At 41.9% G+C, this 26,950-nt stretch overlaps 1 protein-coding gene across 7 annotated transcripts in view; it reads right to left on the bottom strand.

The window, feature by feature from the left end:
• KYAT3 (kynurenine aminotransferase 3) overlaps positions 1-26,065 on the bottom strand; it is a 42,581-nt gene extending 16,516 nt beyond the window's left edge. The window contains exons 1-11 of one of the 7 annotated variants that reach the window (XM_029617802.1): positions 25,919-26,065; positions 23,969-24,060; positions 20,116-20,174; positions 19,564-19,708; positions 17,422-17,571; positions 8,566-8,652; positions 6,598-6,723; positions 6,381-6,501; positions 4,287-4,363; positions 3,275-3,364; positions 2,862-3,048 (exon numbers count right to left, since the gene is read on the bottom strand). In XM_029617802.1, the coding sequence (XP_029473662.1) occupies positions 2,862-3,048; positions 3,275-3,364; positions 4,287-4,363; positions 6,381-6,501; positions 6,598-6,723; positions 8,566-8,652; positions 17,422-17,571; positions 19,564-19,708; positions 20,116-20,174; positions 23,969-24,058 (1,132 nt within the window). In that variant the 5' untranslated portion in view covers positions 24,059-24,060; positions 25,919-26,065. Of the gene's footprint in view, positions 1-2,861; positions 3,049-3,274; positions 3,365-4,286; positions 4,364-6,380; positions 6,502-6,597; positions 6,724-8,565; positions 8,653-9,716; positions 9,836-17,421; positions 17,572-19,563; positions 19,709-20,115; positions 20,175-23,968; positions 24,061-24,267; positions 24,381-25,276; positions 25,615-25,693; positions 25,851-25,918 lie in introns of those variants that run through there. The other 6 variants (XM_029617801.1, XM_029617804.1, XM_029617805.1 and 3 more) reach the window with 6 other exon arrangements.
• Between the last annotated feature and the right edge of the window lie 885 nt (positions 26,066-26,950).

Below are 26,950 nucleotides of genomic sequence, written 5' to 3'. Positions count from 1 at the left end.
CTACAAATGGAGGAGAATGTCTATGTTAAAAAGGACACTGCAATTATACAAAAACCCCCACTGCTCTCATTTCACCACCTTTTTGTCGCCAAAAGGTGGTGAAATGAGAGCAGTGGGGGTTTTTGTATAATTGCAGTGTGATGATAGATCCCTAGCTCGAACAGAAATTGTGTGTCAGTTGAAGGTTTTACGTCTGTTATGTTAAAAAGGATACAGTCTTTCTATCCTAAGTATCTTTCAATGCAGTGCCACTTTCAACAGGAATAGATGCTTTGCAGGTCATTGTAGAAACCAAGGCATCCACCTTGGGAATTTGAAACAAACTTTCCCTTTTCTCTATGGGGAGCAGATAAAACTTACTCATCATCTTGCTCTCTTGAACCCCCCCCCCCCCCCCCTTGGGAGCTTCCCACTCCCATTACACTATGCACTTGTGCTTTGTGAAGAGGAAAGGCCTTAGCTGGTTTCCTGTGCCCCCCCCCCCCCCCGAGGATGGAATCCCCCTTCAGAAACCTAGACTTTTGAATTTGGCATACAGAGAGAGGAAACCACATAAGCACGGAGGGCGATCAGCTAATCTCTTCTAAATAATTTAATCACAGAGGAGTCCTCAAAACTCCCCCTCCTCTAAGGACTCAACATTTTCTTCCGCCTTCTCCAATTTCCCCCTGAACCCAGGGAAGAACTTGGGGATCCAAATTTAGGTCTTCCCTCGACAACCTAGGATGTTTGGAGAACCACCTCCACCCCCCCCCCCCCCCCCAATGGAGCCAAACCAAGAGAACTCAGAGAAGCTGAGGGCCCAGGAATCATCAAAATTAATTCCCCCCTCCTCTGGTCTCTGAACAGCACCAAGAATCTGCAGATAAAGGGAAGGGAAGGCCCAGGCAGCTCTAGCACTCTCTCCCCCTCCGGGACAGAACCAGGGGAGGGAATAGTCATTTGAGGGATCATGTGGGGAAGCTAAAACGTCAAACCCTGCCAAAACTTCATCCCTTATGGCCACTGCAGCTGTCGCTTCCTCCTCACTCACTTTCTCGTGCATAGAAACAGCTCCTCCAATAGAAAGCAGATCACAAGAGGGGCAGCAAGAACCTGAAGTGTTCAAAATGCACCAGCTCCCACACTCTCCACATGGGCATGCTTCATCTGCCAGCACTCTCCCCACCATCCGCCATAAGCATGTGGCTTCCATTCCCCTGCGGCCCCAGAAGCTTTCAGCTGAACTCACTCCAGGCTGAAACATGGCCAGAGCCACCTTCCCCCCGCACCACACAGCAGACCAATACCAGGCCACCTTCACTCTTAGCTTCCAGAGGCATAGCTCTCAGAAGTGCTGTGGGAGCAGCCTGCCCCAGGATAAAGTTTTCGAGTCGCCACTATTGAAGTTGCCAAATGAGGGGCAATCCTTATAAAATCAAACAAGGCAGCCTCAAATTCCAACCTGTTCATCTCCAGGTTCTCTGAAAACTGTTGTAACTAATATATCAATGCTCGAGGTATGTATACCCTAGAAATGGAGGATGGGAATGCCAAAATTGAAAACATGTTGTGCTTTATCATGATTCTTTGTACTGTTTTAGGTATCTATTGCATTAGGTATATGATTTTTGGGTTTTTTGATTGCTCACTGCGTTGATGTATCCAAGGAATTTTGGTAAATCAATACAAACTAAATTAAACTAAACAAAAGAACAGCTTCTCCTTTGTCTCCTGTTTTTGCTGTTAATTTCTTTTTTGTTTTTTTAACAAACTAATGTTCCAGCTGCTAAGATCCTCCAAAGGAACATTGTTGAGAGGCCAAAGGCAGTAGCTTGGAGAGGGAGGTGTTGGGGGGGGGGGGGGGGGGTGACACATAGAAAAACAACAAATACAAAAGGACCATATTAGAGGTTCTCTCCTGCCCAGTTGCTCAGGGTCAACTGGGGCCGAAGGCAACAAGGAGCTCCTCCTATACACCACTCAGCCAGGGAATACCCTGGGAGCCCAGTCCACAACCTGCTCTACTAGAGAGACCAACAGGGAGCCCGCTGCCCTAAGAGCCAAGGACCTCACTATCATCAGGAGATTTAACCCTGAGACTGATGCCCTGGAGTGCCACTAAGTCCTTCTCAACCAAAGAGACTGTGGCCTAGTCCTGGAAGTCTAGAATCTTGCTGCATCAGTCCCATACTGCCATCTGCTTGAGGCAGAGAATACTAGCAGGTTGCCTGTGCTTTTCAAGTACTAATAGCAGTAATGAGGTTATTGGGAAAAATTGTGTTCTCTGTCTGCTAGCAGGGTGGTATAAACCCAGGCATCTGAACTGGTCTAGCAGGATGATAGGGAAAAAGCTCTTTGTTACCAAGAGCAAATCACTTCAGAATTCACTGCCACAAGTAAGCCTTCTGGAGATAGGGAAATACCTATAGTATCTGAATGTAATTTGCCTTGAGCTACCGTTAAAAAGGTGTGAGCTAAATATCAATAAATAAATAACATACTGTAAAAGAACTGGTTGCACAATAATAAACCAAGAGGATATAGCGTAAGTGGGTCAGAAGCCATACAGATCTTTAAGAGTCACAAGATCTGGACCAGCCATACACAGGGAACCTGGGTTCAATTCCTGGCTCATGTCTTCTACTCTCCGAAATGGATTTGAACTCTGGTGCAAGGCCCCTGGGCCGAGGACTGTCACTGAAAGGACTGGACTAAAATCAGCTGGGAGAAGATATAAAATAGAGGAAAAAATCTCCAAGTATTTGTGAATGAAGGCTCATACTGCCAGATCCCAGCCCTGGTTCTGATTGAGCTAGAAGCTTGAAGGAGCAAGAGGAAACTGTAGGGCCAAACAAAAAAAAAATATGAAATTTGCTAACTTAATGCAGAAACATCAGCTATCATGAAATATCCTCCTTCAGGAATGACAGGTTTCAGTCCAACTTCCTGGAGTAGCTTGGCCATCCGATCTCGCTTGACTTCCAACTCCCGAGACAGTGAGTTAAAGTAACACTCAGAGCTGCCCATACGGTTAAAGTCCTTCAAAAGAGCTCGAGCCAACGCTTCCTATAAATAACATCAAGATAAAAATATTAGAAAATATACTCTTGGAACAAGATACAAAAGAAAATTGCACAAAAAATACATTTTAATGCAAAATAAATAAAAATATTTTAAATACAGAAAATGTACTTGTAAACCCCAGAGAGTAACAGATGAATGCCCCAGATAACTATGACTAAAATCCTGTATTATCAAGTATAAAACAATTAAATGTCAGTTTTGTACCTACTTGCAATGGAGTTGCACAAGTATAAATACAATTCTGCTGGACAGTTTGTAAGTGTTTTATCAGATGCTGGGGACCAATAGACCAACCAAGCTAAAAAGAAAAAAACAAAACAACACACACACACAAGAGATTTTACAAACAGGCAAACAAAGCTTTCTAATTCCTCTATCTCCCATTCTTTTCGCTCTTGGACTCCCTACCCTATAAAGCATGCCCTGGAGGCAGTGGGAACCTTTGTCAATGCTGAGGCCTAGAAGACCAACTCTGAGAGGATTCCTCAGCACTGCCACACAGGCCACCACACTGCCAGCAGTTGCCTCCCTTTCCTCTCCAGGACTGAATGCATTGTTCTGTGACAAGCCTAGCCCTAGCCAGCCTTGTTATCAGACTCAAGCCAGAGTCTCTAAAATAAGGCACTCCGAGATGAGCCATGGGGGCCAATCAGTCTTCCTCATTTTTATCATTTCTTCCTCAACATATTCCCGCAACTTGTGGTCAAGCCAATGCGTCATATTTAAGTTTTCCTCTCCACCACAGAAAGCTGCCCCTGGAGCCTGCTCGGTGGCTCAGTAGCAAGTGCTGTGTTCTTCCATGCGGAAGATCCCTGGTTTGATTCCCAGAGCAAGTTTTCTCTGCATCCAAGATCAGTTGAGACCTTTTCTGTGGTTCACATATTCCTATACAGTGCCAGGATGACATCGATACTAGGGGACTAGGCTGAGAAGGGTCCAGGCTTTGTTAATGAAGTTAGATCTGGTTAACAAGAATTCTCTCTGTTTCCTCGATTGCTGGTCACTTGGTTTGACTAGTGCAGCTTTTTTGGGACAGTTTACCTATCACTCCCTTGATACAGGTAATAGTACTGAAAACAATCACATCTGAAACATTTCTTACTTCAGCCAATCCCAATGCCCCAGACCAGCTGTATAAAAATATATCGGGACTAGGTAAGGGACCACAAGGTCATTCTAGCACAAGTTATTTTTACATTTTAAATTTTGTTTCCTCCTACCTTCCAACCAGTTACACTGAATGTCTTTCCAGCACTTCCTATTGTTATTGTTCTTTCCCACATACCAGGCAAGGTAGCTGAACAGAAAATAAAAAAAAAAGTGTTCAGTATCCACTATAATTACCTGCAAAATACCCTCTGCTTAAATAAAAATCAAATGAATCCAAAATCCACCCAAAATGATAAACAAAAAATATTTCCATACCTTGTTACAAGCATAACAGTTAAGATTGTTTTAAACATGCAACTGCTTCCATTATGCTAAAGTAAAATGGCCTACCCTACTATTCTTTAGCATGGGATAAACACATAGGATCCCTTATTGGCAAGAGGTTGGAAACACACTGGGGTGGACTTGCACGGAGCAATGGTTAAACACAAAAAAACGTACTGAAGTGATTGTAGTTTGCTCACACAAAAGGCATGGAAGTAACCTGCATAGACTGGCAGTTACAACACTAAACAGAAGGCAAGGGGGTAACTTGCACAGAACAGCAGTTACAACCCTGAAGTCCTTGTGGGCAGAATGGATAGGCAGTTTTGGTCTTTTTCTGGCATCATTTGCTATGTTAGGTATGTTTTCTCCAAAATACCGGTGTTAAAAAGGTATTAAAATCTTTACGAAAGTCACAGTTGGAGATCTTACATTTTCCGTTGGAATTGGAATGGCTGCCACAAATCATCCACTATAAAATGAACACAAAGAACTAAAGAATAACACAGATAGATTTTCAAAGCGCTTTTTGGAGACTAACTTAACTAGCCAAATTTTGGCTGGCTACATTAAGCTTATTTCCAGCCTCAAGCTAACCGACTAACTTACCTGACCATGTTTAGGTAGCTGGGGGAGGGGCATATTCAAAAACAGAGGTTTAGCCGGCTGATTCTAGTAATCACACTGAAGATGCACATGTGTTCATTTAGCTCAGCCTCTATATATTTTCTCTGCTGTTCACATATTCCTATACAGTGCCAGGATGACATCTGACATATTTCCTGCTTTCAGTTAGGATTAGGAGCCTCACATGAGAGACTTACTCTGCAGGAGGCACAGGCATTCATTTCACAGCAAGACTTGAAAAAAAGCAACAGCAATGCAGACTACCATCTACTGGGTCAAATCACCAATGGATTTCTCATCACCACAAAACAGAAGGAATCTCCTAATACATCAGGTTGATTAATTAAAGAAACTAACATACGGCCTGAAGGCTTTTCTGCCATTCTGTGTCTAAAGGAAATTGCCAAGTCAATGAGGTCGATAGTTTGCTATATTCCACCTCACAAATTTCAAAAATGAGTTAAAGAAGGTGTGAGAGAAACAATTCAAAAGTACAGCATTTGTTTGGATGCTGCTGAGAAAGACACCATAGAGGAAAATGGGTAATAAATCTGGCCCTATATTCACTTATTTATAAATATGTTTTTAGGATGCTCCCATCACTCAAGAACCAACAGCATAAATATAATTACACACATTATATCCCTACCCTGATGATTCATGCAGAGAAAACAAGAGAGTTTGGCAATACCCTACAGTAAATGGTCTAGCTTGAAGACCCATGGATTACCAGCCACCTCCAAAATGTCTACAATCCCTTCTGTAACTGAACTGTAACTAATCATCACTGGTTAAGATCCTCAGCTCTAGTCTGATCACTTGATTCATCTGCCCATATCAATAATCCCTTGGGTCACCTCTGTTTTAATAGTAAGATAAATGTACATAATGGCCTCAATATTCAAAATTATCCATTTATGTAAGTCAGCCAGATAAGACTTATCTGGCTAACTTTCTTGGGATATTCAACAGCATTGCTATGCTGCTGAATGTCTCTAGACAAATTGTCACATAGTGAATATCGGCACTTATCCGTCTAAGTTAACCAAATAAGTAGCGCCCCCAATCCGCCCAATGCTTGCCCCTGACTTATCTGGCTTATTCAGCTAAGTGGTCACCACTGAATGTAGCCAGAAATAAAGTGACCAATACGATGGTTAAATTGCTACCTATCCGGCTAAGTAGCTTTGAATATCAGCCTCAAAATGTTTCTGATCAAACCATTTCTGTTATAACTATATAATAATAAGTACCTATTTTAACATGCTTATTTTCAGTATACACAAGCCATTCATACACCTCATCACTGATGCACAGGACGTCATATTTAATGCAGAGATCAGCAATTACCTCCAGCTCTTCTCTGGTATATACCTGTAAAGCAAAGAACAGTTGAAGGATAAAGTACATACTGCATGCAAGACAGGAGCAGGAACTCTCATATTTACCTTAGCTTAGAAACACTCTTACCTTGCCTACAGGATTGTTTGGGGTATTCAGTATAATAGCTTTGGTTCTGGAGTTAAATTTATCAGCCAATTCACCAGGATTTAAAGTCCAGTCACCACTAGATGTTGAGCTTGCAACATCAGTTTTCTGTCATGGGAATAAGTTTTGAAATTATTCACCCGCAATCACTATTATATGGCTTACTACATAAATACTGTATATGCTAAACTCTCATCAACAAGAAAGTGCTGACTGATCTATAGAGAAAGGCAGAGAGCAAGGAAGTCAAACTGGGAGGAGGATAGAGAAGGGCTACCACCCCCTCCCCTCAGATTGACATGGATTAACGGGAATGGGCACACTTTCTCTCTCCCCATAACCTCAGCATTCTCCCCATTCCTCACCACAAAACTCTTGCTGGCCTTAGAAATACACATTCTCCAGATATACAAATGCTGCATTTACAGACTAAAAAGACATTTTTTCATTTTCTATCAATCATGTATCCTTGGATCAAACATCATTAGCAGAACTGAGCCAAAAAAATCTCCAAAACACAAATTTCAAATTTTGTCTAAATAATCAAGAAGTAGAGCACACCACTAGACTATGCATACTTTAGTCTGCTATCTCCTAAGAGCCCTATATGCAAGAAAGATAGCCCTGGCCAGTTTTGCTGGGTGGTTAAAACTATTTTTAAAATAATTTGACAGTACTGCATCAATAATTTTAGAAATGGATGCAAGATTTTATTCAATTGATATTTAACACCTCACAGATTACACAAAATATACCCACAGGTGTCAGTTAACTGCTGAAGACAAATACAGAATAAAGGGATCTTAAAGCATAAATAGAAATGTGCAGACAAAAACTGCAACAAGCTAGGTGCTGTATGCAGTACATCATCACCATTCCTCATAAAAAAATAAAAAAATATAAATCATGAATCATAATAGTAAAACCATACTGATAAAATGAATATGTATTTCAAAACATCTCATGAATAAAACATCCAATAATTTAAAAATGTTATACATTTCCCAAAACACCAATAAAATATTGAAAAACAGCAGAAACAAACACCACCCAATAATTAAAACTAATAAGATTTAAAACTTTCCTGCTCTCCACATCGGGAATCTTTTGATTCCCAGTCATCCTGAGATTGGTGTGGAATGGGGGAGGCCGTGCCTCACAAGCTTTATCTTCTTTCTTACACACATACCCACTTACACATTCATTGTCTCACATGCTCCCGTTCTCATATACATGCCCATGCTCTCACACACATTCCCTTTCTCTCTATCTCCTTTAAACATATACAGGCTCTCTTTCACTCACACAGGCATTCATGCTCTCACACACACACACACACTCTCTCCCTTATATACACAGTGTGTGTGTGTGTGTGTGTGTGTGTCTGTATGAGACTTACCCACACACACAGGACCCCCCCTTCCTTCTTCAGGCTGTGGTGGGATGGGCTCTGTCACAGCCCTGCCATCCTTGCTTCCTTCTTTGGGCCGCTGCCCTATTGGCCTTCGGGTGCACTAAGGAGAAGGTTGCATGCTGGAGCTTGAAAGGTTGTGTGCATGCACACACGCATGCAGCTTAGAGGGAACACTGATCATAGAAGTAATTTTTCACTCAGCGCACAATCAAGCTATGGAATCTGTTGCCAGAGGATGTGGTCAAGGCGACTAAAAGTGGGGTTCAAGAGAGGATTGGACAAGTTCCCGAAGGGAAAGTCCATAAACAGTTATTAGCCAAGTAAAATTGGAAAAGCCGGCAGTTATCCCTGAGAATGTGATGTAAGAAATGGATCACCTATTGGGGATCTGACCCAGACTGGCCACTATCGGAGAAAGAATGCTGAGCTTGGTGGACCTTGGTCTGACCTAATATGGTATTTCTTATCTCCTTAGTTATTTTTATTTTTTTTAAATAAAAGCAACATCCCATAGATGTAACATAAAACATACTCACAGCTCTCAAGGGGATAAAAATAGGTGTTGCTCCTGCCATCTTGACCATTGGCTCATAACAATCATAGAATGGTTCTATTAAAATCACCTTGAATGGAAAGACAAGAAATAGTGAAGGCCTTAAGGAAGTAACTACAGTATGTAACATACGCTAACGTAGTAGATGATGGCTGATAAGGACCAGTTTGTGAAAAGTATGTCTATACTTTTCAAACTAAGATGTAGCCCAGCTGTCAGCTGTACAAGTTTGACTTCCTGTTCCTTACCCAAGCCAATTTTGTCATCTTCCCTCTGTCATTTGCCAGCTTGCGAGCTGCTTCAGCAAGCTGGCACACTCACCAGATGCTGTCGACGCCTGAACCTATCTTGCAACAAGGATGATACCATCTTTCTTTGAGGGATTTCCCCCTAGGCGTGCACAGTGGGAATCTCAAGAGCTGGCTATTTAAAACCCCCAGCCTGCTACTGATCGACACTTTAGCAATGGGTCGATACAGATCCTCTGTAGTATGAGTTGCTGTGATCCGGTGCCTGATCCTTTCCTCATCTCTCCAAGCCCCACCTGCCTCATCCTCCCTGTCCTGGTCTCCTCATCCTTCCAGAGTCTTTCACGTCTCCTCTCAGACTAACTACCAGATCTGACCATAGCCTGTACCTTGACTATTCTTGCCTGCCTCTGACCTCAGCCTGGACTATGCCCATCCTTGTCTGCCACCTGCCTCTGGCCCTAGCAATGACAGAGACATCTCTTGTTACTACTCTCCACAAGACACCTAAATCCTGCTGGCCCCCAGAACCTGAGTGCTCAACCTAAGGGGAAAGGGGCTGATACAGGTGAAACCCTAGACCAGTCTCGCACTTGTCTAGTCCCCGTATAGGGCCTTTCCTGTAGGTGGAATCAACCTCCCCACAAACATTACACCCTCTGTGGTCCTCAACCCTTCTTAGTAGTTAGGAACGTAAGTTCTCATACTTACACATTCAGACCTCTTTCCCTTCCTCCCCCATTTCTTTTAACAAGCCTTCGAAACTTTTGTCACCATTGCTCTATATATCTACATCAAGCATGCTTGTATTCTGTCACATTTTCACTGGTAGGCTATCCCAGACATCCAAACTTTCAGTAAAGAAGTAGTCCCTCATATTTCTCACTTTCGTTAGCTTTGTATCATGACTTCTTGTTCTTGATTTTCTTTTCCTTCGGAAAATTGTACCTTCCTGTGCTAAGTGTTGGAATGTTTATATCATATTCCCCACTTCTCTTCTTCCCTCTAGCAAGAAAAGAAGCAACATACTATTTAATGACTGCCAGTTCTTGTCCATCTAATTGATAAGTGGTAATGGACTTTCATGCACCACTTGCCCAACATCACTTTTTTTTTTTTTACCCTGAAGCATGGTTTTCAAGCTCTTGATCATTCTTCCAGTATTTTTCGTCCCTATCTATTCTTCTATTCCCCCTTAGTGTACAAATATTTTTGTATGTATTGAGATGTCAGAAATGTATATTGTAATAAACAGAAAGCAAGTTTGCTTACTGTAAACAGTGTTTTCTTTAGATAGGAAGAATTTTGTAAACTGTAAACAGCGGTATATAAGATTTCTAAAATAAATAAATAAATCACATGTGATATGATATCATCGAGTGGCAACAAATGGACCTCTTAGTAGAGCTTTTGCTCTGAGCATTTATGGGAATTCCCACTTAGTCATTTCCTTGTGAGCCCTCTCAGTTGATTTGAGAGTTAAATCTAGATAGGAAGCCAATTTTCCAGGGAGGTCAGCAGGTATTTAGCATGATTAATTCATCCTCCTATCTAAAGAAAACACTGTTTACAATAAGCAAACTTGCTTTTTCCATTGATAAGCAGGGCTGAATTATCCATGACGTGAAGAGTCCCAAGCTAAGAGTTGCAGTAGAGCAATTACTGAAAAAGCAACCTGGACCCCACCGTGGAGCGTGGACTACTAGGAGCACAGGCTACACTAAACTGCTTGTCTGAATTTACTATCATTCTTTGATAAATTGTCCAGACAGTAATGGGACAAAAATGAGTGCACAGGCTCTCTCTTGGTTATCTTTGACAAAGTTCATAATCTGGAAGTCTGACAGGGTACAGCAATATGCAATACAGTCTTCTGGCCAACCAGACAATGTTTGTTTGGCCACTGCTATATTTAGTTGGTTAAGATCTAAAGAGACAAAGAGCTGTGAAGCCTGATAGTGTGGCTACTTTCAGTAGGAATTTTGGGTAAGTACAGAACACTTTCCTATTGTGGTAGAACTGCATGTAAGGTGAGTAATGAATAAGAGCTTGAAGTTCACTGATCCTTCTGGCTCATGTTACTGTTATCAGGAACAGTACTTTCCATGTTAGGAACAAGAGAGAGAGGGTAGACTCCAATAGTTCAAACAGCAGTTTCGTGAGTTGTGCTAGGACCACATTTAGACCCCATGAACAAGTAGTTTATAAACCTTTCATGAACTTGGACACTAACAGATGAATGGAGATAGATTTACTCTCAATCTGAGTATGGTAAGAGGTTATAGTGCTGAGATGTACTATTACTGATGAAGAGTTGAGTCCTAAAGCAGACAGAAAAAGCAAGAAGTTAAGCAAGTCTTTGGGTTTGCACAAGAATGGATTCAAGGAATTTTGACACCATGCAGAAAATCTTTCCATTTAAAACCATAGAGACTCTTCTCATTGCCGGTTTTCTTGCAGATTCTATGATGTCCTTCTCTTCCTTTGGTAAGGACAATCCAGCAATTACTGAACATTCAACATCTAAATCGTCAGATTAAGGGATGGTAAGCTTGGCTGAAACAGTTGTCCTCCTTCTTGGTTAATAAGGATAGATCTAATCTGAGAGATTGGAGGACACCTGGATAGTTGCACTAGATATGGAAACCAAACTTATCTGGGCAATGCAGAGCAATGAGGATCAGACGGGCCCTGTCTTTGAGCACTTTTTGCACCGTTATGGATATCAATGAGCTTGGTGGAAAAACATACATGAGATCTACATTCTAGTTGAGCAAAAAAGTGTTCTGAGCTATTCTGTCTTTACTGAGAAAAACAGAGCAAAAAACTTTTCTAGGTTTTCTATTTTGTTCTGATACAAATAGGTCTATCACTGGAAGAACCCATAGGACTGAATAGCTTGTTGGCTGTTGATTGTTGTAGTGATTTGTTTAGTCAAATAACTCTGCTGAAGCGATCTACTAATGTGCTGTAGATTCTCAGAAGGTAGTTAGCTTGAAGCATGACATGCTGTTTGGTTCCCCATTCCCATATCATTAACGCTTCTAGGCAAAGAGTCTTTGACCCTGTGCCTTTTTGTTTGTTTACATAGAACATGGCAACCTGGTAGTTGGTCTGAATGAGGATGATCTTTCCTTTCAGCATTCAAGTAAAGGTGCATATCTGATCACTCTCAAATCTAAGAGATTAATTTGAAACTATCTTTCTTGGTCATTCCAAGCCTCTTCAGTCTGGAAAGGGCCCGTGTCAGCTCCCTACCCTCTTGTGGAGGTATCTGTCACCGTAATGGAGCAGCTCTCGTAAAGGGTGAGAGGGTCTAGCCACCAGCATAGATCCTCATTCATTTGCATTTTGTAGTCAGAGGCTGAGTGGACTGGTCCCATTGAAATAGATGACCCCACTGTAAATGTTGTATATTCAAGTGAGTTAGAGGAACTACATGGATCGCTGCTGCCATTACATCTCTAGCTATCGACTGATGTGTGTGCAGCAATTTGTTTACTAGTGACATAAGAATAGTCACTTAATCTAAGGGAAGGAATGCTCTGTCTTGTAGAGAATCTATCCATGCTCCAATGACTATGATTCTCTGAGTAGGAATTAGAGTTTATTTCTCAAAATTGATTAGGAATCCCATGGACTGCAGAAGTTCTGATGTATGCTACAAAGTTAGCATAACTTCCTGAGAATTTGTCGCCACTAACTAGTCATCCAGGGAAGATTTGAATGCCCTGCCATTGTAGATGTAATATTATTACAGCTGGGCACTTCATGAAGACCCTTGGCTCTGATGATAGGCTGAAGGGGAGCACTTTGTATTGGTAGTGGAACGAGTCCACTATAAAGTAGAGGGAATGCTAGTGGGCAGGATGGATGGGAATATGAGCATATGCATCCTTTAAATCCAAATGTACATGCAACTTCCCCTTCTGGATGAAAGGAAGGATCGTGTGGAGAGAATTTGTTTTGAATTTCTCCCAGAGCATGTGTTTCTTCAGGCTTAACTCCAGGATAGGTCTCAGTGGTCTAGATGTTCTGGAGATGACGACGCAGCAGGAGCAGAACCCTTGGCCACATAAATTGGTAGGAAATGGTTCTATTGCTCGCTGATTGAGAAACGACTGCACCTCGAGGCAGAGATATGTTGAGCAAAATGGATCTGGACTGAGGTATGAACTATGAGGGAGAACGGGATGCTGGGAGAAACGCAAGTAGTATCCAGACTCTACAATTCTGAGAATCCAGTCGTCTTTCATAATCTTGTGCCATTCCTCCAGGTAGTGCTGGATTCTCCCTCCTACTGGAGTGGCTGGTTGCTGGGTTTGAAAGGTAATAAAAAAAAAATCTTTGTCCAGGTTTAAGCTGGACTTGTGGGGGCGGATTTTAAAAGGCGCGCGAATAGCCTACTTTTGTTTGCGCTCCAGGCGCAAACAAAAGTACGCTGGATTTTAGTAGATACGCGCGGAGCCGCGCGTATCTGCTAAAAACCTGGATCGGCGCGCACAAGGCTATGGATTTTGTATAGCCGGCGCGCGCCGAGCCGCGCAGCCTACCCCCGTTCCCTCCAAGGCCGCTCCGAAATCGGAGCGGCCTCGGAGGGAACTTTCCTTTGCCCTCCCCTCACCTTCCCCTCCCTTCCTCTACCTAACCCACCCGCCCGGCCCTATCTCAACCCCCCCCCCCTTACCTTTGTCGGGGGATTTACGCCTCCCAGAGGGAGGCGTAAATCCCCGCGCGCCAGCGGGCCTCCTGCGCGCCGGGCCGCAACCTGGGGGCGGGTACGGAGGGCGCGGCCACGCCCCCGGACCGCAGCCACGCCCCCGTACCCGCCCCCAAAACGCTGCCGACACGCCCCCGAAACGCCGCGACGACCGGGCCCGCCCCCCGACACGCCCCCCTCGGAGAACCCCGGGACTTACGCGAGTCCCGGGGCTCTGCGCGCGCCGGGAGGCCTATGTAAAATAGGCTTCCCGGCGCGCAGGGCCCTGCTCGCGTAAATCCGCCCGGTTTTGGGCGGATTTACGCGAGCAGGGCTCTGAAAATCTGCCCCGTGGTGTGTATTTTGCTGACTGCATTCAAGTTGCCTGAGACAAGACAGAAGTTATTGATGCTGCAGAAGGAGAAGTAGAGGCAGTAACTTTGGAATTGCCAAAAGGGGCATCTCTGGACATAAGGAAGCCGATGCAATATTGGCGCGAGGAAAAACGGGCACTCATGATTGCTCCCAATACATGCCAATCAACTTCTCCAGGACACCCAATTTAATATTTAAAATCGAGTGCCATGGTAAAAAGGAGCATTAGGGGAAATTGTGCACCCCTAGCGCCTCCTCGGCAGCGGGCGCCCAGGAGAGGTTGGCTGTCAGCTGGTTAGGAAAAGGGACGCTCAATTAACGAGCATCCATTTTCCTAACTTGTGGCTGTGCACTTTTTTTTTTTTTTTTTTAATACAATTCCTCCACAATAATAAGTAGGAGGAAGTACAGAAAAGCAGCATTTTCTGCTTTCCTGTACACTTTTTGGGCTGCTCAGAAATTAACATCTGCTCTGGGCAGGTGTTAAATTTCCGAGGGTAACAATGTGTACGTCGGGCACATTTTTTTTTTTTTTTTTTGAATCGGGGGAGAATCGCTAATAGCCTCATCAACAAGCATTTGCATGTGATAAGTGCTATTAGTTTCGTAGGGGGTTGGACGCACGTATCCCCTTATAGAATAAGAGGTTGTGGACACACGACCAAAACCCATGTCCAACCATGGGTTAAACAGTGCACTAGGCTGAGCGCACTGTATTGCATCAACCTAATGGTCTTTTACAAGAGTGATAAGGATGCCTTAGAGAAGGTTGTTGTTCTGGTCCTGCAGAAAGGGACTGAACCAATACATTCTGTTCCTTAATTTGAGCCACTGTTTCACTGAATTTTTTGCTAGAGAGATTGTCACTGAGGCAGGGCATATCCACTATTTATGGACAAAGACTTGAAGGCTACTGGCTCTCAACTAGACCATGCAGCATGCTCTGATGGAGGTTGAGAAGAAATGTGCAGACAGTATCAAACTTCTCATAGACAGAATGAATAAGATGGTGTATATATTCTTCAGCATCTAAAATTGTTTGAGAATATGCAATATCAATATTTCCAACCAAATGCAAGGGCTTCAGTCTTTGTATTCAATCATCTAAGTATTGACTCATGAGACATTAGTGGTTAGAAATCCTTGCAGTTAGCATGGAGCTTTCAAACATCTTTTTTCCAAAATTTTCTAGGAGTCGGGGATCCTTCTCTGGTGGAGTATTTGAGCATATTCAAGTTTTCTTTGCTTTCTTTAGAGCTGATTCTACCACTACAAATTAATGGGGAAGTTGAATAATACTAAATCCTGGAGATTTTTGTACCTGTTATTTGTCTAGTTTCCATGATACAAGAATGCAGATAACAGGATTTTCCCACCTCATCATTTGTAATTCTTACTGGATTTGATGAACTGGAAGAGCTGCTGTCTCCGCTGCCATTTCCAGAATTTGGAGGAGTCCCACATCATCTGTGCAAGGGTCTTTGTCTTTATGCATATTTATTGCAGGAGCTTTTCCAAATGTCCAAAACTTTAGAGTAGAAGAGGTCTTCCTGGGGAGACAAATGTTCTTGAAGGAGCAGGGGTGGGCTTCAGTTGGTATCCCTGTCAAACCATCTTCAAAGCCCAGAGGTGAGGAAACACTAATCAAGGACTCCAGTGATAAAACAAAAAAAAAAGGAAACTGAGATAGGGTCCTTGGTTATCTCTGAGGGGCTAGCGTCTGCTATGAGAGAAGGTCACGAACTAGAACTTCCTTGCAGGAAGTTCTGGTGGTGTGGAAAAGTGAACTGGAGACAAAGGAATTCCTTTCATGTGAGTAAAGATGGTACCCACTTTTTCCTTTGCTACCAAATAGGAAAATAAATCCTTCAGTAACTCCACTACCTGGTCAAGTGGCTGACCAGGTAGCGGAGTTCCACACTTATGCCCCCTAACCTGGCATAAGTGTGGAACATCCTCCTCTGAGACAATATTCCAGGATCTGTAAAATTTAAGACAGAGATCAATTGGAAATTAAAAGACTCTAGACAGCAAATAGGATCTGGTGTCTCTAGACACAGTCCTCGATCTAGTATTTTCTTGGCGAGACTCTTCTGGTAACAGACGAAGGAAGAGGTATCACGTCCCCTCTGATCTTGTAAACTGACTTGTATGAGCTAGTCCAGTTGCGTAAGGAGAGTTTTGACCTGATGCGTCAATGCTTCCGATTATAAAGGCATCAAGCAGCAATGCGAAGCCAACATATGCGTTGATGGCACCAATGAGGCCTTGTGTGCCAATGGTAGCCCATGCATCGAAGGTGAGGATGCACTGTGCGCCTATGCTTTTTTGATGCAGAGTGCTCCGAGTGTTACGTGGACTGGCGCCTCTTCGTTTTGGACATGACAGCTATGTCTACTCGATCCCAAGGATTCAGCCTGTTTTACTGACGAGAAAGATATTTTGGAGATGCTTCTGCTTAACTCTCTTCCTGGTGAGGCAGACAAAACTGTGCTTTGGGAAGAAGACAGACTATGGCTTCTCCAAACCTTTTGCATTTCACCCATTTTTTTGTGGTGTAGGCGATGACATCTGTCCACAGTTATAACAACTAGCCTGGTCAGGGTGAGGACCCAAGCAAATGTAACAAAGCTCATGTCAATCTGTTCTGGACATTTTTCTACCACAAATACAGTCCATAAAGCTTCTTTTTCCCCCCCCCAACATTGTGATGAAGAAATCTTTTCGGGGGGTTTTTTTGGTAGCACTGAAAACTGCTGTTTGAGGGCTGCTGAAGCAGAGAGGCAACTTTTAGAGAGAAAAGTGTCCATACTTTTGCTTGGATGAAAAAGATTGAGGGAGTTCACAAGGCAATGACTAAGCAGGAATTCCTGCACATGGTCAGTAGAACAAAAGGTCTACTAGCTTGGAGAAAGGTCCTTTCAGGGCCACTGGATGACATCACCCCACGTCATATCTAATTCAGCCCTGCTTATCAATGGAAAAAAAACCAACGTACAATTTCAGGATTTTAAATATAAAGCGTAACTCAATGGTTTATACTATAATCCCTGAAGTCAAATGCACTGTAGCAACCTTTTCCTTTGTTCTAAACGTGCATGAAATTTAGATATGCAAAATATTTTAGCATTATGTTTGCTCCTATCTTTGAAAATTCAAACAAATTATTTAAAAAAAAACAAAAAAAACCCCAAATAAAATAGTGTAAACAACCTAACTAGAGACAATTTTCACCAAGAAAGTGGAACAGAACAGCACCTCCTCTCATAAATGCAGGGACTACGACATCAACACAGAACAAAATTTTGTGTCTCCTTTATACATTTTCCCATTGTACAGAACTTTAAAATACTTAGATCTATTGTTTGGATGTAAAATGGAGTGTGGAAAATTATCAAGCAAGGTTCCTTTGTGTAAGAGCTAGCTAGCATAATTATAAATATCAAAATATTACTTTTCTTAGTAAATAGTCCTCAACTATTCATTACAGCAGAAAGAAAATACTGCTGAAACTCACTTCATCACCTTCTTCAATGAATCCCTGTATTGCACTGAACAGTGATCCATATGCTCCAACTGTCACAAGGATTTCTGTATAGGGATCAATCTTCCGATCACACACCTTCCCATAGACTTTAGATAAAGCTTCCACCAACAGAGGATGCCCCTATCCAAACCAAAAACACACAAAAGGATTGAATAGTATCATAGTGGGTATGTGGCGCATGCAAGCTCATGGGAAAGCAAACACCATTCTTGCTTACTGTCATGAGGAAAACTGGAAAATGTTTTGAAAAAAGGATCTTAGACTGAAAATTCCTAAATATTTTGTGAATGAAGCAATGTTGTAGAAATACATATATATAGAACTAAAATTCAACAAAAACTGAAAGTTTGACCTTTTCATTGAATTAACATTAGGAAGAATACCTTCTGTTTTCAAACTATATTGATTATTAAGGAGTTTTATGGTTATGTTAATTTTATTTTACTAGTTTTACTACTTTTAAGGGATGTCAGTATTGTTTTATCTTCATGAGGTACATGATAAGTGTATCCATTATGCGGTCTTGCTGAGATTTGAATCTATGTATACATTTATGAAAACTATTCACATTCCATCTACAACAGAATCCATGTTTTTTTTAGTATGTAAACTGCCTTGATTTACTGTTGAAAGGTGGAATACCAAGAACAATAAACTAAACTAAAAAAATCTCATTTACGAGCAGATTCTCTAATCTTTTCACCTATAGACAGAAGTGGAATAAAGCCAGTGATGGTAACTTTAAAACAAGTGCGTGGGCACCTGTATTCATGCATAAGCAAGCGCATATAAGAAGGAATTTTAAATCCTGCCTGCAATCACACTCATATGATTTAAAATATAATCATTATGTATATGTGCTCCAAATTTTAAGCGGTTGCTTAAGCAAGTGTAGTTCGCATATCTTCCTTAGGACTTTGTCGGCTTTGACGCACAGACATACATGAATTTTAAAACATGCTCACGTGAAGGACAATCCCAGTTTTACCAATTAGTCCACCAGTTTGCCCAGCCTACCTCTATGTCAACCAGACCCCTCTGGATCTTCAGCCTACATTCCTCCAAGTTTTCCCAGACCCCTCTCTTAACTTGTTGTTTTAGGTCTAAAAAGAGATTTCTGCAGACTTACACCTCATCGAAAGCAGAAGTAAATATACTCAGCTAAAAGTCCACCGTGCACGGCATCCGCCAGATTTAAAATACGGCTTTACATGCGTAACTGTAGGGCCTGCCCCGAAATACCTCAGACACGCCCTAACTCCGCCCCTTTTTCCCCTTTGCATTTGGTTGCTTGCGCATGCACATATATGCATGTCATTTTCCAGTTTTAAAATAAGTTATTCACGCTTAGCCCAGATACTTGTGTATATGGACCTTTTAACAAGAGCAACTTAAAATTCACCCCTTAGTGAATTAGGCCTTTAACACTAACAGGCCGATACAGTACAGTGCGCTCCGGCGGAGTGCACTGTTAACCTGCGATTGGATGCGCATTTTCGACGCGCTAGCTTTACCCCTTATTCAGTAAGGGGTAATAGCGCATCGAAAACGCGCGTCTAACCCCCCGAACCTAATAGCACCTGCAACATGCAAATGCATGTTGATGGCCTATTAGGTATTCCCGCACGATACAGTAAGTAAAATGTGCAGCCAAGCCGCACATTTTACTTTCAGAAATTAGCGCCTACCCAAAGGTAGGTGTTAATTTCTGCCGGCGCCGGGGAAGTGCACAGAAAAGCAGTTTTCACTGCTTTTCTGTGCACTTTCTCTGACTTAATATCATGGCGATATTAAGTCGAAGGCCCCAAAAGTTAAAAAAAGTAAAAAATAAAAAAAAATAAAATGGGCCCGCAGGTTGAAAACCGGATGCTCAATTTTGCCGGCGTCCGGTTTCCGAACCCGTGGCTGTCAGCGGGCTTGAGAAATGACGCCAGCAAAATTGAGCGTCGGCTGTCAAACCCGCTGACAGTCGCCTCTTTTTGCTGCGGACCCTAATTTAAATAAATTACTTTACTGTATCGCCAAGCCGCACATTTTACTTACATGAGCAACTCTTAAAATTCACCCCGCGATTTTTACTGTATCAGCCCGTAAATGTTTCAAAATACTTACAAAGCCACGTGTGTACTGATTCATTTTATCAACTGCTACGGCCTTTGCAAGCTCTTCTTTTACATAGCAGGGAGGAGGTATATCTGGAAATCCTTGACCCAAGTTGACAACTGTAGAATCTGCAGCCAAAGAAGTAAATTCAACCCTAGAAACAAGAAAAAAATAATCTTACCTTTTTTCCCTCATAAAAATTAATTAAAATGTTATTGCTTAAAGCAATTATGCTCTTAGCTAAGGCAGTGTCAACTTCTGTTCTATATATTCTAGTCCTCAAGACCTCCAGGCTTAAAGACAGCAGTCATTTTTAGAACCTCAAATATTAGAACACAAAATCCTTCCATTATGAGGCCAATATTTAAAAAAACATGGATAATGTGGTTAAAGTTAGCCAGATAAATTATCAAGGATATTCAGCCAGCTAAAGGTCCCGCTGAATATCCCTGAATAAAGTTACCCGGCTATATGTAGCTGGATAATTTTGAATATTGTTGGGATGGGAAAAAAGCCTCTATTCTGGCCCTTAGACTGTTCTATTTTTTCACTGGAACTTACCACACATTACTGTCAAGGCCTTCAATTCGTTTTGCATTTTTTAATTTAAAGGACATCATCTGCAGGTAAAGAAGTAAAGAGTTTGGTGGGTTTTTTTTTTTATAAAACAGCAAATTGGCATCATGTGGCAGATATCAAATTAAAACTAGCATGTTGCAACTACACAATTGTAAAGGCAACTACCAGCCAAAGTGCACATTGATGGAGTTCTTTAGTAATGCCCCAGAATCTCATTCCTGCTTCGTGTTCTGTGAGGATTATGCTAGTCCCACAATCTGCCTACATCCTCATCATTTCTGCAACTGTAATACCTAAGGTACCGATGTAAAAAGGAATGTTAAAGTGTGCACACATTTTTTTGTGCGTAAACTTTACTCCCAATTTAAGCAGTTTTGGGCACAAAAAAATATACGCATAATCCAGTGCTAATATGTGCGCATACCTTAGCCCTTCTTCATGCAAATCCCATATTAATCAAACCATTAGCAATTATTCCCTGTTGCAGAGAGGTACTAAGCTTTATTAATGTTTTCTTAACACCTGAAATTTAACTCTTGGTCACATGTAGAGTAACATTATCTTACAGCGTGATATAGCCATACAAAAACTCCAAGAAATATTTAGTTGCAATTTGAACCTCAGATTTCTCAATTATCCCCATTAAATTAGAAACAAAATCATTTTACAAGAAGCAAAAAGAAAAAAAATCAGCAATTACAGTAGCTATTTTGCTATTGATCTATCCCTCCTAGACAGCACCATCAAAAAGAAAACAAGGCTTATTCTTAAAGCCCCCATTAAAGAAAACATGTTTATAGTTATATTTAAGGAGGCTGATTTGCTTTCCTTTCCTTTGAACTTTATACTGATTTCGTAAACAAGAAATATAGAATTGGAATTTGGAAAATGTGAGAGTTGCAGCATAGTCTTACTTCAAGCCTAAACTCATTTTTGGCTTCTACTGTCACTTTACTTGTACAAGCTCCTCACTGTTGAGACAAAGGTTAGTCCATATACAATAAAAGCCACTCTGCTCATCATGCCTTATTAAGTAAATCTTAAATTCACAGATGTAGTGCCAGGACACATTCCATGGAACACAAAATCAAAGGCTTAGCAGTTTGTCAGTGTCATCAGGTCCCTGGAATAGCACTACAGCTTTGTTCACAGTCATATATTTTATTTTTTGTAATGGATCTAACTGTGTAGCATACAATTTAATAAATCAACCCTTTAGGGGCAGATATACTAAACTGTGTTAATACTGGCCATAAACACAGTGTTTAACATGCATATTAACAACCGATGTTAATGAGATGCAAATGAAGCATGCAGTACTGCAAATGTCAAAGTGTGGATAACACAAAACTTTACACCTCCAAAGTGAAGATTTTTCCATTAATGCACCCGTTACATTTTGTTCATTTTAGTATATTTTTCAACTATGTTAATAGAAAATAAGCTATTTTGCATACCCGTGTATCTCATTACCTCATTAGCATAGATTTTGCATTGACACTAATGAAATCAGATTTCTGTATGTTAGAAGTGCAATTAACACACATTAACCACTTGCAATAGATAATGCAAGTGTTTAGCGTGTGTGAATATTTGCTTTAGTATAGTGGCCCCTTAGTCTATTCAGTGTTAATTTGCTTCTGATTCTTAGTTCAAGGCTGCTTCCTTATGCACAGGAGGGATGAAATGTATGCTTCTTCTTTCCTCATCTAATTTAATGGAAATAAAGGTCAATATACAAAAAAGTATATAAGGAGATATCTTTTTCTTGGACTAACAATTTTATTACAGATTTGCTGCACTCTTGTCCCTAAACTATGATCACTTCATTATATTTGTTTACTATACTTTAATTGTAGGCCCAACCAGGCTGTATTTACTGTACTTACTTGAGCTGTAAATCCAAACCTGATTGCAATACCTTTTTAACTCTCCAGTTGAAAAAGCATGAAACAAATGACCATGCTCTTTTTCTTTTATCTACCCATTCTTTTTTGACCTAAGGTAATATTAGCTTCCAAAACCTAGTAAAGAACTGTCAGGCCGATACAGTAAAGCGCGGCCGTGGTTACCCTGCTTCTAACCCGCAATTTGGCCGCGTAAGTCCAACCCGCGATTCACTATCCCTTTTAACTCATCCTTACCGCTTCTTTAAATCAACCGGTAACCCTTTCCGCCCGCAGCATGTATATGAGATGTAATCGATCGGATTAGCTATTCCCTCCCATTCAGTAACGTGCGCCCCGACTATCGCCTTTTTAACCTGCTAACTTACCGCCTACCGTTACCCCTGTGTTAGTGTGGAGCGTCAGGTCAGAGAGACGAAATTTCATGGGCAAACGACCCCCTCACCCCCCGGGACCCTTACCCTGGCGTTACTGTGGTGTGACAGCAATAGGCAGGCTCCGGTCAAAATCCCCCCCTCCCGAAGCAAGGCGCAGGGCAAAAATCGGCTCGACATGTCATTAAAACAAAAGTAAAGTGTAATAAAAGTAAATTTACTGCATGTGAATTTCCTTTGAACAGTCCTCTCTCTCCTCTTCCCGAGGCACGCACCGCGGCTCCCTTGCCTCCCGGGGGCAGCCGGCGGCGAAAGCGGCTTCCAGCAGCCCCCACCGGCGAAGGTGAATGAATGGACGCCCATACACCTGGATGAATGCATGCCCGCTGGCGAAGGTGAGTGAATGAATACGGGCGTGCATTCATCCAGGCGTATGGGCGTCCATTCATCCACCTTCGCCGGCGGGGCTGCTGGAAGCCGCTTTCGCCGCCGGCTGCCCCCGGGAGGCAGGGGAGCCGCAGTGCGCGCCTCGGGAGGAGGGGAGACAGGACTGTTCAAAGAAAATTCACATGCAGTAAGTTTACTTTTATTACACTTTATTCACTTTTGTTTTAATTTTCGCCCTGCGCCTTGCTTCGGGGGGGGGGGGGGGGGGGGGAAGAGAGGACTGGCAATCTCCGATGCCTGAGCGTAGGAGAACCATCCACTTCCTGGTACCTGTCATTTCAAATGACATTTGAAATGACAGGTACCAGCGCACCCAGGATACTGTATAGGTGCTGTATAGCGCTCTATACAGTAAAATGGGTTGAGCGGGCCTAACGCTTCACGGACGCTTCTTGGACGTGGCTTGCATTTGCATGCCATTTAAATACTGTATCGAGCGGTAGGTGATCCAGACAGTGCGAGCGGCAAACACAGGTGCGCCTGGCACTAACACACCTCTTCCTACCACTCCTTACTGTATCGGCCTGTGTATTAGGTTAGTCCAATAAAAAAGTATCACTTTATATAATTTTTTCATTGACCATTTCCACACACTCAAGTGAATTAAATCAATAAACATATCTCATTTGCTTGAGAAATTTTTACAGTCCATTCTCTACTGCTCATTGCAACTGCTTTCCACTTCCTATCAACAACCCAGAGTACGGTATTTCTCAAGTATGTATATTTTAAAATATTAGTACTCCACCGCTGATTTATATGATTTTTTTCTCAGACCGCATATTAGTTACAGATGTTCTTCTAAACTCTATTAGTCAAACATGTTTGAATTAAACCTAGGTGCATTCAGACACTACTATAGTTTTCTTATGATTATCAGAAAGTTCTCCAGGAAACAGAAGTATACCAGATAACATAAAACAAATACATTTTCAGTCCCTTAGCGTGCACAGCCAAGCTCAACATTTTTTCTGACATGATCCATTATATAATGAGCAGTCCACACAGATTTTATATAGAAATGCTAATGCCCTTCTGAAATGTACAACTATATGGCATGCTTACGGTAACATGATATAGGCAGAAAGTGGATCAGGCAATACATACAGCAGAGCTGGAAAATCTGAGGTAGCTCAAGGAATAAATGGTCTTCAGCAGCTGTGCTTTAATGCCAAGACTTCCATGAAAAATAAGCATGCCTGCATAATAACATCACAAGTACACAAAGACAACTCATTAAATTATAATTATTAATTAATTCCAGTTTTCACCAATGCTTTCACACTAACTAAATTCATAGCTTTTGTTACAAACAAGGCCATTTTGAACCTATGTTTTTTTTGTTTACTTGTTTTCAGACTAGTTCCTGCCTTAGTGAAACCATTTTGGAAGCATAACTTTATTACCTTAACTCTTCAGAATAAGATGACTGTTCTGCTCTTTATCAATGCTGGAACAAATATTTAAATATGACATGACAATCTGACATGACATGACAATTTCTCTGTTATCTGTGAACCGGAGTGATATGTATATTATACAGGAACTTCCGGTATATAAAAACCAAAAATAAATAAATAAATAAATAAATCATTAATTTTGAAGATAGTTTAGGAGTGGAGTCATTCGCTTAATAATTAATCTCTGGTTTGTACACCCGGCTGTCAAAATCACTTCGCCAATATTAAAATAGTGGTTTTTGCTCAACAAAAAAGTAGTTGCTGAGTTTATACTATTAGTGTGGTCACTTCTTCACAACTTTTGTTATTTAAGAAAACTTGTTCAGACAGTACCACTCAGCCCTTTAGTCAGAACAAGCATCTTAAATATGTTTAAGGCACTGCCAAAGACTTTGCACTCTCCTACAGCTCTACCATTGAAAATTGGCTGCAGAACATAGAGCAGAGGTAATGGAAAAGGTCATGAAACACTAAAAAGCATATGATAGTCACTTTTAAAGCAGCATCCATGTTCACAGTCCTCCCCCCTCCCCCAACGTTTGTCTGGTACTGTTGGATATAACAGAACAGAGTCTAATCCATACCCCATTGACTATATCTTATTGTAAACCGCTCTGGCCAGATCTGGTATCTGATGAGCGGAATATGCAAAAAGTAAAAAAAACAAAAACAAAAAAACCCCCCACAGGTGATTTAAGTCGCCTGCTTTGGCAATGGTCGTTACCTCTGCAAATTCCCAATGGGGTCTGCCATTGGGGCATTAATGCCTTCTCGGAACTGATTTAACAGTTTTAACAGTAGGCAAATTCCTAGGAAGAAGTCGCCCTGTTATGCGTTAACTTGTACATAACCAGCTGCAGCACCACAACTCTATCTTTCGTGCGGGAGAGTAGGGCAGCCGTTCATATACCTAACGACAACCCGGAGGCGGGAATTCATTGTGCTGAACCCCCACCTTATTTAACCACAGCCAAAAGGGACCGTCCTCAGCTCATACAGCAAAACATAATCTGAGCTAAAAAGCGACAAGCATCTGTCACGTTTTGTTTCCACAGCGCGAGTGAATAAAATGAAGGAGCGTCGGGAAAAGTAAATACAAAATAGTCCTCTATGGCTGGTTTATGCTGTTTCTTAAAAGAAAGCGGAGGTGTTCCGGTAGACGGATTAAATATTTGCAATTCATTGGCGTCGGGGGGAACTGTGCACGTTGCACACGCAATCCGAGCAGTTTCTGCATGTCGACATCTTGACAACGGTTTTCCAAAATACTGCAAATGTGTGCCCAGCGAGGAAAACAAGTGGGCCGTAGCCAGCATTAAAAAAAGAAAACGTTTCGTTTTAACAAAAAAAAAAACAAAACACAAAACCCTACATGTTCTGAAGGGAGTTGTAAGGCTCCATTCCCTCGGGAGGGGGGAGCACTGTGCGAGTTTATAGCAGCAACCGGCCATGGCTCTGCAGGGACCAAGGCCAGGGTCGCGTCTAAGCTCCAGCAGGAAGGAGGAGGCGGGCTGCCATTTCCTCTCCTGCAGCCTAATAGCCCGCCGGCGCCCTCCCTGGAAGGAAAGAGGGAGATTAAGATCGTTTCCGTTAGTACCTCTGCCCTTCGCTCCTCTCAGCCGGCGGAGGCCCCTTCTCTGCCCGGCAAATGGCGCTGGTGTGAGGCTAAAGGGGTCGAGCGCCGAGTCATCGCTAGACGCACTGCGGCCTTTCCTCTTCAGAAGTAACTTTAGTATTATGACAACAAAAAAAAAAAAGCCTTTTTAAATGTGAAAAAAAATAAGCCCCTCTGTTAAAAAAAACAAACAAACCAGGAAAGGAAAAGGTCTTTCTTTGCCCAGGGCGGCGCACTGTTGTATCGTGCGAGTTAGGAAGATCGCGGCTTCTGACTTTGTCTGTGGGACCACTGTTCTCAGAGTGGAGGGTCGAGACAGAGGACCACTGCCATACATATGTATACGTTTTAGCAGGAAGGTTAAACCTGCATTGGCAAGGATCTTAAAGTAAATGAGGGAGATGGAACAACAGCAGGCCAAATTAAAAAGAGTTAGTACAAAGACAACAAATCTGTGTTAGAAAAGTAAACAAAAGTAAGAGAAATAAGAAACCAATCTGGTTCTCAAACAAGGTAGATGAAAAAATAAAGGCAAAAAGAACAGCGTTCAAGAAGTATAAAGGATCCCCAAAAAGAGGAACACAGGGAAAATTTCCTGATGAAACTGAGGGAGACAAAAAAATAAGAAAAGCAAAAGTTAAAACCGCAAAGTCCAAAAGCAAAGAACATTAAAGCAGCATTGTCTGAATTATCAGGAAGGTTGCTCACTACATACAAATGTTGCAGTAATTTTGTAATGAGTTTGATAATTTGCTTGGTCTTGCAATGCTTATAGTAAAAGAAGGCTACTACAAACTCATCATGAAAAAACTAAAACCTCTACTGCATACCAGTGACTTTCGTACCGTCATCCAAGCCACTCTCGCTTCAAAACTTGACTACTGCAACTCACTCTTCCTAGGCCTCCCCTCCACCTCTCTAAAACCACTACAACTGCTGCAGAATGCAGTAGCACGAACTATATCAAATGCCCACAAATATGACCACATCACTCCCATCCTCAAAGACTTGCAC

Source organism: Rhinatrema bivittatum, chromosome 10, assembly GCF_901001135.1.
Source record: "Rhinatrema bivittatum chromosome 10, aRhiBiv1.1, whole genome shotgun sequence".
Lineage (NCBI taxonomy): Eukaryota > Metazoa > Chordata > Amphibia > Gymnophiona > Rhinatrematidae > Rhinatrema > Rhinatrema bivittatum.
This window is presented reverse-complemented; position numbering and strand designations above follow the sequence as displayed.